Source organism: Akebia trifoliata, chromosome 13 (assembly GCF_017979445.1).
Source record: "Akebia trifoliata isolate Shusen 1 chromosome 13, ASM1797944v1, whole genome shotgun sequence".
NCBI lineage: Eukaryota > Viridiplantae > Streptophyta > Magnoliopsida > Ranunculales > Lardizabalaceae > Akebia > Akebia trifoliata.
Genome location: NC_141387.1, coordinates 31,323,829 through 31,344,022, shown reverse-complemented (window position 1 = coordinate 31,344,022; position 20,194 = coordinate 31,323,829). Strand labels below are relative to the sequence as shown.

The 20,194-nt window shown below is 32.4% G+C and overlaps 1 protein-coding gene across 2 annotated transcripts; it reads right to left on the bottom strand.

Moving 5' to 3' along the window:
• Positions 1 to 13,441: 13,441 nt before the first annotated feature.
• LOC147388306 (Haloacid dehalogenase-like hydrolase (HAD) superfamily protein) lies at positions 13,442 to 18,649 on the bottom strand. Of its 2 annotated transcripts, none has more exons than XM_086420887.1 (4): positions 18,300 to 18,649; positions 15,966 to 16,394; positions 15,656 to 15,862; positions 13,442 to 13,990 (listed from the first exon to the last, which is right to left on the bottom strand). In XM_086420887.1, exons 2-4 carry the CDS (start codon positions 16,221 to 16,223, stop codon positions 13,643 to 13,645), a joined length of 813 nt encoding a protein of 270 aa, XP_086277013.1. In that variant the 5' UTR covers positions 16,224 to 16,394; positions 18,300 to 18,649; the 3' UTR covers positions 13,442 to 13,642. The 2 variants fall into 2 exon arrangements, with proteins under 2 accessions (XP_086277013.1, XP_086277014.1); XM_086420888.1 differs by lacking the exon at positions 18,300 to 18,649 and adding an exon at positions 18,123 to 18,262.
• Between the last annotated feature and the right edge of the window lie 1,545 nt (positions 18,650 to 20,194).

Here is a 20,194-nt window from a genome sequence, read left to right as displayed (position 1 = left end):
GGAGCTACAATCTAGATTTCTTACCTGTGAAAGTTAGTAATTCTCCAAATAATTCGCGATTAAAACTTTAGTACAATATTAATGAATTTTTTATCTTTTTAAATTACTCAAGATTTATTCTTTTTTCAAATTAAACAAATCAAAAATACTTTATGCAAAAAATGGTAAAAATAGAAATTAATTATTATTTTTATATAAAAATAATAATTATATATCTCAATACACATGATAATATTTCTATTGTTCTAATTTTACACTTAAAGATTTAACTATTGGATCGATTGTAGATGCAAAAACTTACACTACCTTAAGATCTATGACGATGTCTCATAATCTTCTCTCCTCGTGCCCTTAGGTGTGCTTGCAACAACACCCCTTCAACGTTCAAGTCAGAACCTTAATACAAAATAATGTCAAAATTTATAGGAGGAGAACTCATACCTTTTAGTACCACTATCAATTTATTTATAGAGATGAAACCTTAGGAGCCATTTAGATCTTATTATCGATTTGACTCTTATTCAATTTAAAAGATAGATCTTCATAGGTGATTTGTAATATATCTAATAAATATTTGATTTCTATACATTCCTCATTTTTTTAGGATTTTTCCTAACCAGAATTTTAACCCCTTTTGATCTAATCACTGATTTTCTCCAATCAAGACCCAAACCCATGGTTGGTTTGTGATCGAGCTGTCGATTTTACTATCGTATCTATATATCAAACTTGAATCTATAAGTGTCGCATGTCGCCCTTTAGTACCTAACGAGAAATATCCTCCACAATACCCTCTCTTAGGAGTTTGGACTTTTAATCTAAGAGCTTGAGAATAAATGAACGGTACCATCTAACATATGGCCGCTCATCTTATAAATTTTCATTTTGAGGTCTAAGATTTGTTTAGTCAATGTCCATGTCATGTGTTATCCATCTATTTTACCTTCGAAAAATGATCTCGTTTTATTTGAACTGTTGGTTTGTTACATGTCTCGATGTATTTTTCTTTTACAAATACATTGTCTATTCCCCCATTTTTTGTCATTTTCCGCTTATCGATTGGGTTTAGTGCCATCATGAACCAAAACTTCAAAGTCAATAGAAATAATCCCTTATAATCGAGCTTGAAACAAAAATCAATTAAACCTACTTCCAATGGTTAGACTTTACTCCCTTATGAATCAATCAATATTAAAAATAATGATGAATTAACCCGACCTTCATTGGTCAAGTTTGGTTTCCTCTTGAATCAAGATCTTATTAACGAAGAATCGACCCCTAATGTTCTAGTTTGATTTCTTTTATACGCTAAAACTTTCAGTATGTGCTTGACCCCTTATGATCGAGCTTGGTACTTGTAATGAGCCAAAGTTTTTCAAACTCCCAAATGGTCGGGCTTGACTCTTGTAATGAGCCAAGGTTTTCATTGTAAGTCGACCTCTTTATGGTCGACCTTCACTCCCGTAATAAGTCAAAGCTTTCCCAACCCCCAAATGGTCAGGCTTGGCTCCTGCAATAAGCCAAGACTTTCCAACCCCACACGGTCAGGCTTGGCTCCCACACAAATCAAAACTTGCCAATCCCATACGGTGAGGCTTGACTCTCCTAAAGAGTCAAGACTTTCCGACCCCAAACGGTCAAGCTTGACTTCCGTAATGAGTCAAGACTTACCAATCCCAAAAGGTCAGGTTTGACTCCTAAAATGAACCAAGATTTTCCAACCCCACATGGTCGGGCTTAGTTCCTCCAACGAGCGAAGACTTGCTAATCCCAAATGATCGGGCTAACTCTCCCAATAAGTCAAGACTTGCCAACCCTCAAATGGTCGGACTTAACTCCTGCAATGAGCCAAGACTTTCCAATCCCATACGATCAGACTTGGCTTCCACACAAGCCAAGACTTGCCAACCCTAAATGGTCGGGCTCAGCTCCCACATGAGCCAAGACTTGCTAACGAACTTGGCTCTCCCAACAAGTCAAGACTTGCTAATTCCAAACGGCCAGACTTGGTTCTTATACAAACCAAGACTTTTTAATCTCATACGGTCGGGTTTGGCTTCTGCACGAACCAAGACTTTCCAACCTCATATGATCGGGCTTGACTCCCTCAACAAGCCAAGACTTGCCAACTCCTAATGGTTGGACTTGGCTCCCCCAACGAGCCAAGACTTACCAATCTTAAATGATTGGGTTTGACTCTCATAATGAGCCAATGTTTGCCAACCCCAAACGATCAGGTTTGATTTCTGCAATAAGCGAAGACTTTCCAACTTCACATGATTGTGCTTGATTCCCATACGAACCAAGACTTGACAACCCCAAATGGTCAGGCTTGGCTCTCTCAACGAGCCAAGACTTGCCAATCCCAAATGATTAGGCTAAGATTTCCCAATGACCCAAGACTTGCCAACCCTAAAGGGTGATTTTGCACTAAGTGATTCTGCACAACCGACTTAAGATGTAGACCAGACTTCCCATATGAGTCAGGTGTGGTGCTGAATGGTCTCGCACAATCGACTTACGATGTGGACTGGACTCCCCATATGACCAGCTTAGGATGTAGACTTGACTCCCAATATGAGTCGGGTGTGACACTAGTGGTCCCGCATGATCGAATTAAAATGTAGATCAAACTTCCCATATGAGTCGGGTTAGACAATAAGTGGTCCCGCACGACCGACTTAGGATGTGGATTAAATTCTCTATATAAGTCGGGTGTGGCGCTAAGATTCTTTTGCAACATGCATGTCTTTAAACAATAGAAACAACAATTGTACCAAAAAAATAATGTATTCTCAATATAATGTTATCGATTTGCATTTTTACATAAAACAACATAATTTGATCAAATCCAGTTTACAAATCAATTTCCTAGGTCACTCGACTCGTTGAGTCAAGATCAGTGAGTCGGGTTTAGTTTCCTATTAACAAATTTGTCCTATAAATTAGACTCTTATACCATATGATTAGGGGAGTCGGGGTTGAATTGAACCCTCACACGCATTTTCCAATAATCCATTGAGTTATTTGACTCAGGAGAATTCTTAATTATTTGTCACGTAATTCAACGGAGTCCCTTTGACTTGATCAAATTTCTGAATTACAACTTAGTATCTCAACTTAGTGGAGTCCCTCGACTTATCGAGTTTCTAATTAATAAATTCAATTCCTTAAATTAATAGTCCATTGACTTTGTCAAGTTAGCAAATAATAAATTTAACTACTCGAATCAAATGAAAATCGTTTTCTCGAGTGAGTTTTTGTCTAATAAAATTGCGTCCCTCACTTTGTTCGAATTGTCAAGTAGTAAATCAAATTAGATTGAATCCTCATGGCTCGGTTGAGTCATTAATCGATCAATTTCAATTGATTTATGACCTCAATTGGGCTCAAAAAAGAATTAAAGTTGATCCAATTTTGAGGGAATCCCTACCAATCGGATTGACATCAACCAAATTTTGTCTTTTACTATTGTTTTCTAAAACAATTTAAATTTCAATACCTTATGTTTGTTTACAAACAGAAATGGAGTGGATACGTGTTGCCCTTTTTAGGACCTTTCCCAGGTCGAACAAAAAAATAATTTTAACCCAACTTTTACATGTTTGTAGTTACTTTTCTTTAAATAGAAAGTATTTCCACATATCAAGAATGATGTATATGTCATACACCTACGTTTTGCGCTTTTATCACTCAATGGAAAGGAGTTTGAGTGCACACAAAAAATTGATGTGATACGAATCATTGTATCCCTTTTTAACCTTTTCCATGTTTCTTATTAGAATTATGGAGTTGATTTGGCTCGGAAAGATAACATTATTTGACTCGGTCGAGTCATCTCACTCAACAATTACTAAGTATAGGGTTTAGAAAAAAAAGATACCTCACTTGTGGCGTGTTGTGCAAACAACGAATCTTCCCCCCTTAGAAATTTTGCCATTATCACTTGCAAATCTCATTGCCTGTGACTACGTTTCTTAATGATTGCCTCCATTACACCTATGCCAGGATCCTACTAATCCTTGACTTTATCTGAGAGCAAAAGTTTGTTCTTTTGTTTTTCCTCACTAATGAGGTTTAATCAATGAATATAACCTGCAATGATTGGTAGGGTTTGAGCCATGGCTGTTGTAATTAACCCTCGATCGCAACCTTCTATAGTCCTATTTGCGTCAACACCCCCATAACATACACATCATAACCTATTTTGTGCTCTTACGTGAATAAAACCATGATCAATTGTATCACTTTTCATCCTCAAAGACTGTGATCAGAACCCCCCCAAATCTAATATGAAGCTAAGATGAAATATGAATTTGCAAAACCCCTTAATCATTATTTGACCGACATGTTATAATCCACTTCTGATGTCAGATCAAGAACCTTAAATATGCCATTGATCTTAGGAATAACTTTGTTTCATACTACCACGTAGGTGTTTCTCCTTGTAACATTTTCCCATAGATAGTACCAAATTGTATATGCAAAAAACTTGCTCTATCTTGAGATATGTGACAATGCCTCGCGATTTTCTCTCCTTGTGCTCTTGGGTGTGCCTGCAACAACACCTCTTCGACGCCCAAATCAAAACTTTAGTACAAAAATAGTGTCAAAATTTAGAGAAGGATAACTCTACCTTTTAGTACCTCTATCTATTTATTTATAGAGATGAAACCCTAGGATCCCTTTAGATCCTATTATCAATTTAACACTTATCCGATTTAAAATGTAGATCTTCATCGATGATTTGGAATGTATCTAGTAAATATTTGATTCCCCATACATTTATCCTTTTTTGGGACTTTTCCCAATCAGAATTTTAACCGCTTTTGATCTAATCTATGATTTTCTCCGATCGAGACTTGAACCTATGGTTGGTTTGTGAACGAGTCGCCGAACTTACCCTCGTATCTCCATACCAAAATCGAGTCCCTAGGTGCCATGTGTCGCTCTTTGGTACCTAGCGAGAAATATCCTCCACATTGTCCAACAAATTAATTTTTTCATGTCTTTCATATCTCCCCCCCCCTCCCCCCGCCCCCAGATATTTTCAACATGAGCCATGGTAACTCAATTAAGTAAGAGAGTATGTGTTTTGCCGATGAAAATATTTGTTAATAGAAGTATCCAATTGTTATTGATTTGTATTAAAGCTCACGTGTTTGATAAACATGCACAAAAATATCAAATTTTCTTAATTTAGAAAATTTAGATTTCAAAGATGAAGCTTAATGGTGGTCATTTTGAAAATTGAGATGTAAAAGTAATAAATCTTACAAAAATTGGGGAGTTCTCTAAATATGTAGATATAAGTACTATGAAAAATTTATTATGTATACACACGTATTGCATTTTTGCTGTCCTCTGATTTGTTGACCAAAATTTTAAACGAATTGCTAATTGTATATTTTGAATCTTTGTCGAATTAATCCTATATCGAATTTTTTTCGTACACAGAATCACTAGCTATCCATGTGATGCATGGTTTTAATAGTTAGTTGAAATTTGGAACAAATCCTATGTAGAATGTTTTTCTTGTAGCTTTTGTTCTACCGCCCACAAAACATCACATTGAAAAAAAAAAACTGAGTGCTCTTGTACTCATGTTTTAGATCTAATTTGAAATATATATTATTTTGGTCAGATCAAGTGTTTAAAAGTGGATGGTTAATGAATTCCTAAGTTTAAATGATCAGATGTAACGGTCTTGATGTTATGACACACTCTAAACTGATTTTTAATAGCTACAAGAAAAATAGGCTATAGAGGATCTACTCCCATTGGAATTAGGGCAGTCATGAGAAGGGGTGCAACTTAGTCCGGTTCAAATCGAGAACCAAACCAAACTGATAGTTTTGGGGTGATTTGATTCGGTTTAGAACAATTTGCGATTCAGTTCCGGATTACGAAAATGAAGAATCGGTCAATTTGGTTTGGTTCTCGAATCAAGTTTGTATAGAACGGAACCCCTATGCAACAAATAAATATATATGTATATAATAGTTATTATGAATAATTTTAGGAGTTAGGACATAGATTAGTGATCTTTTATGAATAAACTAATGACTTTTTATGGATAAATTTGTGATTTATTGTATAAAATTTTATGTTTTTTTTTTTTTCATTAAAAAATATTACTTATAATTTATAGAATATTGGCAATCTCTAGAATCGAATTGAATTGAACCAAACCGACTTTAATTCGGTTTGGGTTGGTTTGTTTCCAATGGAATTTAGTTCAGTTCTGGTTCTTATTTAGTAAGACCAACCTATGTTTGTTCGATTCCAATTTGACCTAAAATCGAATCAAACTGAACCAAATTGCACTCCTAGTCATGAGGTGGATAAAAACTTGGCTTTACGAGTTGTGAAGGGTTACACCTAAGAGAAATCCCACGTCCAACTAAACCACTTACGAAATAGCATCTTTAATGTTCTCTTCTCTATCTTTAAATATGGGGAAGAAAGATCCGTATAGGAAAATTAATATAGATCGGTGATGCAGTGGTTCCTCTTCTTCATTTGCAAAAATTACTTTTTAAAAACCTATCATTTAAAGGTTTGGGACCAAGTACCTTGAAAATCTCACTTGAATCCATTCGACAATGTTTCGACTCAACATGATGAGTTTGAAAACTAAGATTTTCTTAATGGTTTGACTTTTTTTTTATTTTTTATATAAAATAGACCTGAGATACACGACCGGGGTGTTTTGGGAATTTTCCTTATTCTTTGTCTCTGACCTTTTTATAATTGGCTAAGACCATTAACCATATCTAATTTTGGTGGACCCACACATCAACTACGCGTGATGGGTTATCACTTTTCGACTTGTGAAGCACGGCCGACAAGCTAATGGATCGGTTCATTATCAAATGCAAATCATGAGTATTATTGGATCGGATCATGTGATTAGAATTCTGGTACGCAATAGTGATCCAAATGCAATCCATTAACAGCCCCATTTTTGAATGTTAGGGATGTCAATTGATTGGATCTGGGTCCAACTCAGATCAATCTGAGAAATATTGGACTGGATCCTAAACCAATCCAATAAGGGTCATTCCTTGTGGGATTGGTTTTATTTCCTTCCAGGTCTTACTATTATGATCAAAATCCAATTTAATAACAATTGTCAAGATTGATTCCAATAAGATTTGATATATAAATATTTATGTAATTTATCACATTTTATCGGGTAAAGGACCTATCGGATTGGGAAATGATTGATTCAGATTCCAGAAATGTTTGATAGTTTTTAAATTGGACCCGTATTGGATCGGATCCAATTCAATCCCTTAATCCTAGATCTGCATCTCGAATAAAAATAAATCGGATTTTGGGTCTGCTCTGATCCATAGACAACCCAAATCAATGCCCCTGCAACACAAGTGTGAATCAAATACATGGACAAGACCCTTCACCTATCTTTCATTAATGTTCAGCTGAGCCAATCAATCTAGACTATTAATGTGGTTAGATCATTCCTTGAGTGGGCCATAATTATTTAAACTCGATCAAGTAGTACTAGATAATATCTTGAACCATTCAACAATTTAAAAAAAACTTGTAACTTAAGGACACGTGGCATGCCATCTGTATCTATCGTTTGTATAATGGGCCCAAAACCTCCATCCCTGATTGGACACATGGCACATTAATAACGACGTTCCAACAACTAGCTAGAAGGATGTTAGTTGGGACGGCCATCTTACACCATCCCTACTCGAAAATAACACGAAATTGTTTAGTATTGTCTTGTATTCTTCATTTTTTAGGTTTTTATTTGGATTGTGTTTTCTAGTGAAAATGATTTTTCAATTACATTAGAATAATGGCAATCAACCACTATCTCATTGGATTTATAACTTCACTCCACCTCTAATTGAAATCCTATTAGATCATTAGTCTTTTTCTTATACACTTGAGTATTGGGTTGTACTTTTTATTAAATCAATTATTCTAGGAATTGAAAAAGAAAGGGAGAAGGGTATGTGAGGATTTTGTTAAGGATTAAAATCTTGAGTAATTATTTTTTATATTGTTCTCTTTTGATTTCTTAATGAAGAAGATTAGATTTTTTCGTAGATGTAGGCATTGTTTTTGAATTACGTAAATCTTAATGTCATTTAGTTTGCTTCTCAATTTTCTTTGTTATTTTCTTCGTAATCGTATTGAATAGAAATTTTCATATTCACAACAATTGGTATTAAAGCAATTGGATTTATATGGAGAGATCGGCTATATTTTGGAGATTATTTTTTCTTTTGATTTTTTGTAAAGGAACGTACCACAAAACTAGGATTTAATACGATGACAATGAAGAGTTCAAATATGAAATTCAAGTTTCGACGAAAGTGGTAGTTTCAATCTTTGGTAAAGAAGGATGAAGGATGTCTTAGTTCAACAACACCATAATTTCCTTTGTTTTTAAAAAAAATAAAGTTAATATTTCAAAACCACATCTATGGTCATATATTAATAATCATCTTATGATGGGAGGGATAATGTGCCTAACACCTTATTTGTCTCTCAACCGAACCTCCTTACCTTAGAAATCTAGGAAGACCATTTTTCTTCATCTTTTGGATACGTGAGTTACTACAAGTCAAAAAATAAAATTTCACAAAACAATTTTTATAGTGTTTATTCACACTTTAATTGAATTGTGACGACTCTTAAACCCATGTGGATGAGCTCAAAACCTCTAAAAAAGTTTCGATGCCTGCGTATCTATAAATATCAAACGTACCCTTCACATTTTTCAATCGATGACTCATTTGGTCACTTTGGTCCGTTTAAAAGAGTGTCATTCTAGCCTGACTAACTTAGTAAGATTTCAAGAGGGTCATTGAGCCCATATGGATCACCATATTAGCCATCCAACACCACAACCTTATAATTTCATTGAAAACTTAAATTTAAAGCAGAAAAATTCAAAAAATAAAATAAAATTGAATTTTATCCATGTTAAAAATGAACAGCTTCCCAAACTCTCAAATTTAAAATTAAAATTCAATGGTGAAAAATATTTTATTTTTTCAAAGTTTTTAGAAGTTTTTCATTTACGATCATATTTTTGAATTGTTGATAGTAATGTGATAAAAAGAACGTCAGATTATCGTGATTCCTTTTTTAAAAAGAATGTGATTTAGACATATTCCCATGGTGAATATTAGATGAGTATGATTTTAGAGATAACAAGATACTACACATTCCTATTAGCTCTCGTGTATTAAGGGTTATAACACCATGAAAATTTATTATGTATATCGAGGAATTAAGTCAATTTTGTTAATTTACGTTCCTATTTAATTTAGAGTAAAATATTAAGATAAATTATGATAATGTCAATCTAAAATGAGGATTTGCTAGAAGGAGAATTTAACGAATGTATAATTCGAGGAACCTTACCATTATTATGACTATAGAATTAGAATATTTAGTCAAAATAAATAAAACTCAAAATTTTATGAGAAATTCTTTTAGTCAAATGGACGTTACTATTGAATTTAAAAGCATCAAAAAATACAGTTTAGACTATCAGCATGCTTAAATTCGAATTTAGTAAGATAAGTTATGAAAATATTAATTTTATCAAAAAAATTTATGGCTTATGAAGTATTTTGACAAATAGAGAAAAATCGGTGAGGAATTTCGAAAATCTGAGATGCACAATTCAAATTGATCTAAAGTAAATAAATATAACAAATATATATATATATATATGGGGGGCGTTCAATGGCCAACTTTTTAGCAAACTTTTTGGCAAAACATTTTTCAAAACATGAGTTATAGGTTTTGGAATGGGCTGATTTTTGGTGAGGATGATCTCTATGGTGAGGAGATCATCATCACCAAAAATCAGCCCATTCCAAAACTTCTAACCCCATCAAAAACAGTTTACAAAAAATGGACGGTCCATGATTTTTCAACTGGTAAACATGGGTTAGAAGTTTTGGAATGGGCTGATTTTTGGTGAGGATGATCTACTCACCGTAGAGATCATCCTCACCAAAAATCAGCCCATTCCAAAACCTCTAACCCATGTTTTGAAAAATGTTTTGCCAAAAAGTTTGCTAAAAAGTTTGCCCTTGAACGCTACCCTATATATATATATATATATATATATATATGAAAAAATATTATTATTTTATTAATTTTTATATTATTAAAATAAATTATTTTGATAAAAATGGGTTTAAGTGTAATTATTTATATAATTGAGATTGATTTAAAATTATTAAAATATTAAAAAGGTGAGGTGTAATTAATATAAATATTATTATATTATATTATATAATAAAATATTATAATATATTATAAGTTATAAATATGTTAACAATTTAGATAGCTAGGGGTGTTCATTTTATATATTATAATCTTACCTTATGTTAATTCATTCTTACGAGAAAAAAAAAATAAAAAATCAGAGATGAGTGGGTTTTAATAGTGGATTCATATATGTCATATTCGATTGAGATTTAAACATGTTTTGGACGTAAATTAAAATCCGACTCTAAAAAACAAAATATCTATGACATCGAGATCTACTTAGTTAGTAGAATATTTTATCGAATCATCAAGAAAATTAATTAAAAAAATAATTTTAATGTCATAAGAATGTGTAAACTCAACTGTAAAAGTAAGAAATTTATAATTTCAAATTCGTAGTATAGTTTTCAATAAAATCTGTTTTATTTACATGTTGATAGTTAGTTTCAAATTTATTATGATTTAAATTCAAGATTCATGCATCAAATTGTAGAATAATTCATTTTATAGTTTTTCTCAGATATTTTAATATTGTAAAATAAAAATAAATGAATTTGGGTGAGTGTAACTAGAAAATCAATTTGTTTAACAAATTGATTTCATAGTAACTTTCTTAGAGTGTTAATTTAAAAATGGTTAAAACGTTCTGTTTTGAAAGTGTATTTCATTAGGTAATAATTTATAAAAAATTATAAAATATTTAAATTTAAAATGGAATCGAGAATGAAAGTCTCGATTCATTCTCAGTTGTATGTACTTACATTGAGGAATTTTTCAATTTAAAGTTTTTTTGAGTTTTGTGTAATAAAGCATAGAATGCAATTAAGATGGTAATAGTGGGACGGTGTACTTGCATATTTACTATTTTCGATATATTATTGAATGTTTATAATTCTAGGATACCTGGGAAGGTTATCATACTTGTAAATTTGTTTTAATTTATTTCAAATGAATTTTAAAAGTTAATATATATATATATTAATTTATCCCTTTAATGGACAATAAAATTTTAAAATAATTCAGTAACATGTGATATTACTTGAGAATATCTTTGTATCTACTATTCATGAAATTTCTATTTTATCTTTATTGAAAAATAAAAAATTATAATATAAAAATAGTTTCTAAAAGATTAGATTGATTGAGGACACATGCATACCAAAGAGGTACAATGAAACTAATTTTTCAAATAATCATTTACATTCTATAATAGTCAAATGATTGATCTCTAGTATAAATCAACGGCCAACCTAAATCGAAAAACACGATTAATCGATTATGATAAATTGTCAGACCAACCATAAAATTAGGAGCTAACGATGAATTACACACTGGTTAAGTACTTGAGTATCAATATACAGATCAGTACTTTTGTATTGGTCGTGTACCTCGTCATTCTTATAAAATATACCACCATGATTGATATTCTTATGTCATGTTTATGTTTATTTTATTTTATTATGACACGAAGATATTTCATTACTATTTTATTAAAGATTATCCTATTTCGAGTGTTATTCATTTTTATTTATTTATTTAAAAATTTACATTATTTATAATTGATTAGTTTGTTTATCCATTAATATTAGAACTATTAATTTGAAATGTGAGTTTACTATTAAGTAACTTTCCTATTACTCACCCTACCAACAAAACATTATAGATGTCTCAACTATCGAGAAGACTATTCTTGATGGGGAACATTAATAGAGGGATCGCAAAATCAAGATGATGAGCATTATTTCTATTATATGTGAACTGAGATTAGAGTTTAGTGGAACTATTTTGCGTAATTTTGGACTTCTTAGTATATATTAACACCATGTGTTATATATATATCCAGAGAGTGAGAGTTGTCTTTTATGAAGTGGACAACTGTCGATCGATATGAATTATATAGTTGAAGTATGTACACTTTTGGGTTGTAATTATAGTTATATATATTTTTTATTTTTTTGGATTGATATATATTCGTTATGATATATTAGTTGGAATGCAGTTGGATTTATGGACTTTGATAATATAGATATATCTTTATAGGTGGAATTTTTTTCATAAATCCAATTTTTAGGTGAAATTTTGTTGAAATTATTTGGAAGAAATTTACATCATATTTAAGATTTGAATATCTTGATTTTGATTTTAATTTTTTTTGCTCTACTTTCAAAATTTGGAAAAATCTAGATTCTAAATCGAAGACGTGACAAGGGCATTCTTAATTTACAAAATACCCACCTTAGGGGATCTTCAATCTATAAAAATACTTACATTAAAGATGCCCTCAATACATGTGGACCAATATGAATATGAGATATCTTATAATCTCTAAAATTGCACTCAAAGATATCCGTTGTGTTTTAAAACTGATGACATCCTCCGTAACATCAATCTTCTTAATATATTAATGAAAAAAAAAAAAAACTCATTGAGATTATTGGCCAACCATTGCTTAAAGTGACGAGCCCAACATTGGCAAAGAAAGAGATTAAGATTATCAATCGATCATCATTAGAAATTAGTCCCCACTAATAGATAATCCTTGCTCCGTCCGTCTAGGCTCAATTCCCATCGTTACCAAATTACTAATCTCATTAAAAATAAGATTACTAAAAGAAATAAATAAATCCCTTTCGACCACTAAACCTATGCTTGATAGTCAAATTTCTTCTCTTGTCCTCATAAAATTCACAATTTATTTCCTAGGATTGTTCAATTAATTATGAATTATTAAAATACCACATCATTATACTGTCATTCTACACCACTCTAAAAAAATGCTGTGTTTTGGATATTATATTGGTACACCAACTTTTACTTACAACACACCAATCCTTTTGAATTTAAACAGTATCAACATATAGCATGGTGTGTGATATAAGTAAAAGTTAGTGTGTTAATAGAAACTCTCCTTTTTTTAAAATCTTTTGGGAGAGAGAAGAAACCAAAAAAAAAAAAAAAAACCCAAAAGAAGAACCTCTTGAACTGAAGATTAAAGAACAATGTTGGGGGTACCCCTACAGGTTTTGATAAGAAAATTAATTGTACCACACTGTCACTACCACCTATGTTTTCTAACGGATAACATACCCTAGACTTTGGTCTTTCTTGATAAAGAAACTGAAATGACCAAAATATCAAAATATCCTTACGTTCAACCTCAAGTCCATTACATAAAAAAAGGAGAGTTTCTATTACGCGAATATGTTAAGTACATATGTGATAGCCCCCGAGTCCATTACAGAAAACGCGAATAAGAAATAACATCAATCTTGCTATTTATAAGTCCTCGGAAAGACAAAGTAATAAACCGAGCGAACTTTTTATCTGAAATTTGAAGGGAACCACTCATAAATATTATTTAAATCAGTTAACCAATCGAAGACGAAGATATCTGACCATCTTGGGGGGTGAAAGAAGCTTCACGGCATAGCTTCTCCGAAGTAAGACAAGCTCGGACAGCAACAAGGTCAGGAAGAACAAGTGCACCAGATTTCTTCCAACTCTCAGCATCAGGTGTCTTAAACCTATCCAACAATAATGCTTGCATGCCAACACTTCTCGCCGGTATGTAGTCTTTGCGAAAGCTATCCCCAATGTGCAAAGCTTCTTCTGGTACAATGTTTCCAGCTTTTTTCAGAGCAATCTCATAGATTCTTGGATCGGGTTTTTCAATACCTTCGAGACCAGAGAACACACCAAAGTCCCACTCGGTTCCCTGACTCATCAAACATCGTACAAGTGACATTATCAATATTCTACAGACCCAATGAGCACAGCAGATGTCATCAACTTAAATGATCATGAAATAATTTTTGTTGAGTAAATGTTGGATAATGCTTAAATCTTGAAATGTTAAAATGGGCCGGCAACAAGGTTTGTTTTTAGCCATTTCGGTGTTCTCTAGTAGATGTCATCACTGTCACAAAATTTAGTGAATTTTTCCAAAAGTTTGGAAAAGTTCTTTGAACAAGGGATCAGCCGATTAAATTGGTGACTTGCTGACTGATCATCCCCTCCCCACCTTCAGCCCTCAGGGTTCTATGTTCTTCAAATCTCATGAACAAGATAGGTTTTTTTATTTAAAGGTTGAAGTTGATGGGATTTGGGGAATAAACCCAAAAAATGTCATTTGTATAACCTCTAAAAATTCCCCGAATTTTTTAAAATATTTCTCGGATTTATCCGAATTAAATCTACTGATCTCTGCTAACTAATTGCCAAATCTGAACTTGTTTGATATGGCGGCTATAAGTATGGTTAAAGGGGAGGAGCACTTCCGGAGAGCTATGTGACCAACACATACCAATCAAATTAAAAGAAAAGTTCTATAGGACAATAGGAGACTAGACATGACTTATTTATGGAGCTGACTTAGAAGAGATAAGGATGTTGAGATGGATACGTGGAAATAGTAGGAAAGATAAAATTAGGAACGAACACATTTAGAAATATATTGGAGTAGCTCAACTTGCTGATAAACTAAGAGATAGTTAATTGGGATTGACTTCAACATATTCAAAAATAGAAGAATTTTTTTTTATTAATAGAAGAATTATTCAAGTCAAAGGTTCCAAAAGAGCTACATGAACACAAAGAATGTGGATAGATATAGTGAAAGAAGTTATGAACTAACTATCAATAACATGAGACTTGGCTTTAGGCAATGGAATGGAGTAACACAATTCGTTTAGCCAACCCTATACTTTGGGTTGAACCTACCGGACCCTCTGAAGAAATATGTTAGTTTAATCCAAAATACATTTATTTCAGTCTAAGCTATTTAACAAGGATAAAAATATTAGGATTTGTGCCATCAAACACATATTGACATGAACACACCAAACACATCTTAAACAAGGTAGTGTCACCCTTTATTTTAATGATTTTCTACAAAAAGTAACCCATGGGAAAAGGTAGATGCAATACATCATCCTTGTACTAATTCAGAGGAACAACCATGATTTGATATAACATATCTACTCTTATTATGAATAAAAAAGTTCTCTTTATTTTTCATATTTTTCTTTATTTTTTATAATTTTTTTTTCTTATTTCTTTTTTTATAATTTTTCTATTTAAAGAAAACTCTTGATTCAAATTTAATTAAAATATTATTTATAATACATGTGTATGGAAGTGTCCTAGTTTTCGACTTATCAAAGTAGCAGTGTTGATGAGTTCAATTCTTGTCAAGACCATTTACCTATCAACAAAAAACAGGAGCCATTTTGACACCACCAACCCATGACAGACACTGACACATGTAAATCTCCTTGTTACATAGACTTTAAGCTACTTAACATTTTATTATAGACTTGAAATCAATGATAAACACTCCCTTAAGTCATTAAAAGTATAGAAAAAACCATGACCAATTTACCTGATTCAAACCCAAAGCAGGAAGAATGACATCCGGATATCGGTATTCTGAATTGCTGACAATCCCAACAATGAGCCCTTGTTCACGTGCCCATCTTAGGAATGGTTGGGAATCTGGGAATATAGTATAAGGCGCAGAGGAACCAAAAACCGAGTATATGCGTCTAAACACCTTCTCGAACGTCTCCTCATCGTAATCGTAGCCCGCCTGTCATCAAAACAACATTTTTATATCATAGAAAATTAGAGAAACCCATTCGATTAAAATGCTATTTGATGCACAAATACAATGGTGTGGTGATTTTTCTTACCCTGACAAAGGAGTCTTTCACACATGTTTTCCACCAAACAATATTGGGCATTTTCGCTGCGTGGCCAAAACACGGATACTGCCTTGCCATGTCTGTGTATGCAGTTTTAAAGCCCTCATGCATTCTCTTGTAGTCAGGACAAGGCAATCCGACAGATTTGGCAGCCATGCAATAATAGTCTCCGAGTTCTCCTTTATAAGCTATAAGTGTGCCGGTTACATCAATAGTGATACAGCGTAATCTTGACAAAATCGACATTTTTCTTAACACCGTCCTACTGATGCTTTAAATGAATAGTTCACAACTTCACATCAATGACACAACTTTTGTATATATTCTATGAGAAAGGAATGAGGACAATAATTGTGGCACCAATAGTCCCAACTATTTCAGTAAATCCAGCTCTCCATGCAACCCACATCAAACCACCTAGATATGAGATGTCAAAAATAAGTATTTTTCAGTAAAAAATGAGGATCAAGCGATTTAACAATATAAAACAAAAAGCAAATTGCATGGAAAGAAAGAAGGCACGATGTGTAAAGCTAACTATAATTGCCACAAAAGGATTTCCCATCCATCAAAGCATAAGTTTCTCATAAACAGCCCTTAGCTTCATCAAATCCGCAATGCAGTTAAAGAGCTAGATCATCTAATAAGAGGGAAAAGCCCAAAGAAAGGTAGATTGAATTGAGAAACTTTACATCTTATTTCATGTTTCTTTCCTTTGCATGGTTCCTCGTAAGATATGTTTAGTTGCCATAATATAGACCTATTGTCCTGTTCAATTTATTTAGTTTCTCACTCTAAGTCTTCAACATTTTATTAGCTTCGAACATAGTAGGGGTTTTATTCAAAGACTTCTAAATAATCAAAAGTATTATTTTTATCATTAAGTAAATAAACAAATCCTTAAGTTTCATAAATGTCCCGTCAAAGTAAAGCTTCACTTGATAAACTCATTTTCCATCAAATGCCTACCTTTTTTTTTGGGTAAGTAAAGATATTTAATTAAAAAAGGGAGATCATGGGGAGCCAGGATTTTGCTAATGTGGGGGCAACCAAGAGTAGAAAAAAATTTGTGGGGACAGTTAAGAGTTGAAAAATAGTTGTGGGGGCAACTAAGAGTGGAAACAAATTTTGAGGGGGCAATAGTGGCAGATTTCTTTATCTGCCGCTAAAATCTGTCGCAATAGCACATTAATCCATAGAATTTGAAACTTCTTGTGGGGGCAAGTGCCCCCACAGCCCCCACTCTAAATCCACCCCTGGAGGTCAAGGTGATCAATTTAGGTGGCTCGAGAGGGGATTCGTTCTCTAGGAACCTGTATATGCAAGACACAGACCTATTGCAAGCTTTGCTCTTGCATCCACTAATTGTAATTTTGACTCATCGTAACAAAGTTGTTTCGACTAGAAAAGAAAATTAGCAAGAGTCTGTTTGATTTCAAATACCCACCAAGAGCTAAATGTCATTGATGTCAGTAATACCCACCAAGAGCTAAATGTCATTAATGTCAAGAGTCTGTTTGATTTCAAATTGGGATCAAGAGAAATATTTAGCAAATTAAATCATAGTCAAGATTTAAAGAGGAAATCTATATTGGATAGGATTAATTGATCCGGTTTATGATAAACACAGAGGATAGCTTTCTCATCCAATAGAATGAAGTTTATAGCTTTCAGGAGACTCTAAATCTAACTAAACAAATAATCCAAAAATTCCCTGAAATCCAAGAAATGGATAACAAAGAGTGATTAAGAAATCAAGAATAAAGTAAGTCTATCAAAGAATAGTAGAGAGAGATATAGGGAGAGAAAATATTGTGCATTCTGTGATACATTTCTGGCCTGATTTAGTCCACACTATCACATAAAAAAAAATTAAAAAAAAAAAATTCAAAACAAAATTATAAATAGATAGGGCAACAATTACTGATTTTATCAAACAAAAGAAAAAATAAACACAGATTTTAAGACATCATCAGGAATCCATAAAACCAAAAAAGAAGAATAGAAAATTTCAAAAAAAATAAAACATAAAAATAGAGAGAACACAAAGAAAAATGTGGATTTTTTTCATAGATTCCCACTCAATTCAGCACATTTAATCACCAAAAAAAAACCCCATCAAAGAATAAATGATTTGTAGCATACCCAGAAGCTCAAATCGACAGATTAATTGACTAGATTTCAGTACAGATGATGAGATACTGAGAGAATCCACCTAGAAATGTGGATTATATATATGATCGATTTCTAATTAAACAAATTCAAAAACTCAGCAAAAAATTAACAGAAAACCAATCAAAGATGAAAGGATTTGAAACATACCCAGAAGCTAAAATTAAGAAAATCGCCAGTTTTGAAGTTTGTTTCAGTGATTCTTCGAAGGGAGGACCAAAAGTTGAATAAAAGGTTGAACGACGAACGTTTCTTTATCTATTTACGTGACCTGGATGGAGCATCCCCTGACGCCATTTTTCCAGACTAAAACAAGGTAATTTAGATGTACCCCTCCACATTACGGTGAAATTTTAGATGTCTCCCTGTGTTTTCAAACTGATGGCATGCACCCTTTGACCTTGATCTTCTATTTTGACTAATAAAAAAATGACCTAAATGCCTTCTTCTTCAACCTTTAGTCAAGGAAGAAAAGACCTTATCTTTTTCTTTTGAAAACCAGTCATCTTCAATGGATTTGAAGATAATTTTGTTTAAGGTAAAATTATGTCTGCTTCAACCTACAAATTTAAAGAAGGAGAGGAAATTTAAAAAAAAAAGAAAATGATGGAATTTTGGATACCAGAAAAATAAAAAAAATTTCCAAGAGATTGAAAATGATGGATTGAGGATGAGGTTGAATAGTTTAAAAATAATTTATTATAGAAATTGTAGAGCTTGAATACGATGGATGTTAAGAAAAGAAAAGAAATCAAAGGTTTTTGATAGTTGAAGACAAGGGTATTTAAATAATTTTCATTAATCTATCAGAGAATACCAATGTCAAGGGAGTAAATCATTAAATTGAAACTACAAGGGTATCTCAAATATTCATCAAACCTCGAAAGGTTTTGTCTAAAGCACCAAGGAACGATGACAAAAATTATTCTGGAGCTGCACTCCAATATTCTTCACTGTTGTACCATACACGTTTAGGTAGCAATTATTATCAGTTCGCTAAATTGGGAAAAGATTTCAGAAAATTTTTATTTTTTCTTTTAAGATAGAAAAAGATAAATTATTAAAGTTGAAGGATAAATTTTGTTACTTTATTCACATAAAATGGCAATTCAATGATTTGTCAATTTAATTGATTAATTTGATGAATGTTTATGAATTTAAAAAAAAAAGAATATTTTATAATATATTTATAAAAAAAAAAAAAAACAATCAAATTAGATAGACAATGAAATTGATGTGTGGGACCTTTGGTACTGCATCCACTTGAAGGTATATATAGTTAAAAAAATTATAACCCTTCGTTCCAGGGAAGATTACTGGAGTGCAGCCCCAGAAAACTAGCGCTGGTCCCAAAATATAATATTGGAATCTCCGAAACCGGGGATGCTTGCCGCAGTTTTGGATTTTGGATAGCCTCTGTTTTACAGTTCCACTCGATTACTTTTTCGGGTGTAGTTAGATAGATAAGATAATGGCACGTGTCGCCTCATTTTCTAAAGAAACCAATTTCGAAACTGGCTCTGGGACCCATTCTAGACGTCTCAGAATTCCAGTGTCCTCTCTCATGGTTTTAAAATTATGGGTAAATTACACTTTGACCCTTTATAACTTGGCATAATTCTATTTTAACCCCTTATAATTTGGCATAATTCCGTTTTGATCTCTTAACATTTTGATAATTACACTTACCTCGCTTATATTTATCTAACGGTTCACTTACCCACTTCCGTCAAATTGCTGTAAACCTAACCGTTAAATTCCTTTTATAAAGATCATTCTGCCTTATTTGAAATTTTTTTTTTTTTTTTTAAAATAAAATTATGTCAATAAAAAAATGGGTTCAATGAGTACTTAGACCAGGACATTTTAATAAAAATGATATAAAATAAGAGGGTAAAATAATAAAATAACATTTGAATTTTAGCATCGTCAATGAAAAAGGAGGTAAATGTAATCATCAAAATGTTGGAGGGTCAAAATAAATTATGCCAAACTATACGGGAACAAAGTGTAATTTACCTTAAAATTATTTATTAATAAATATA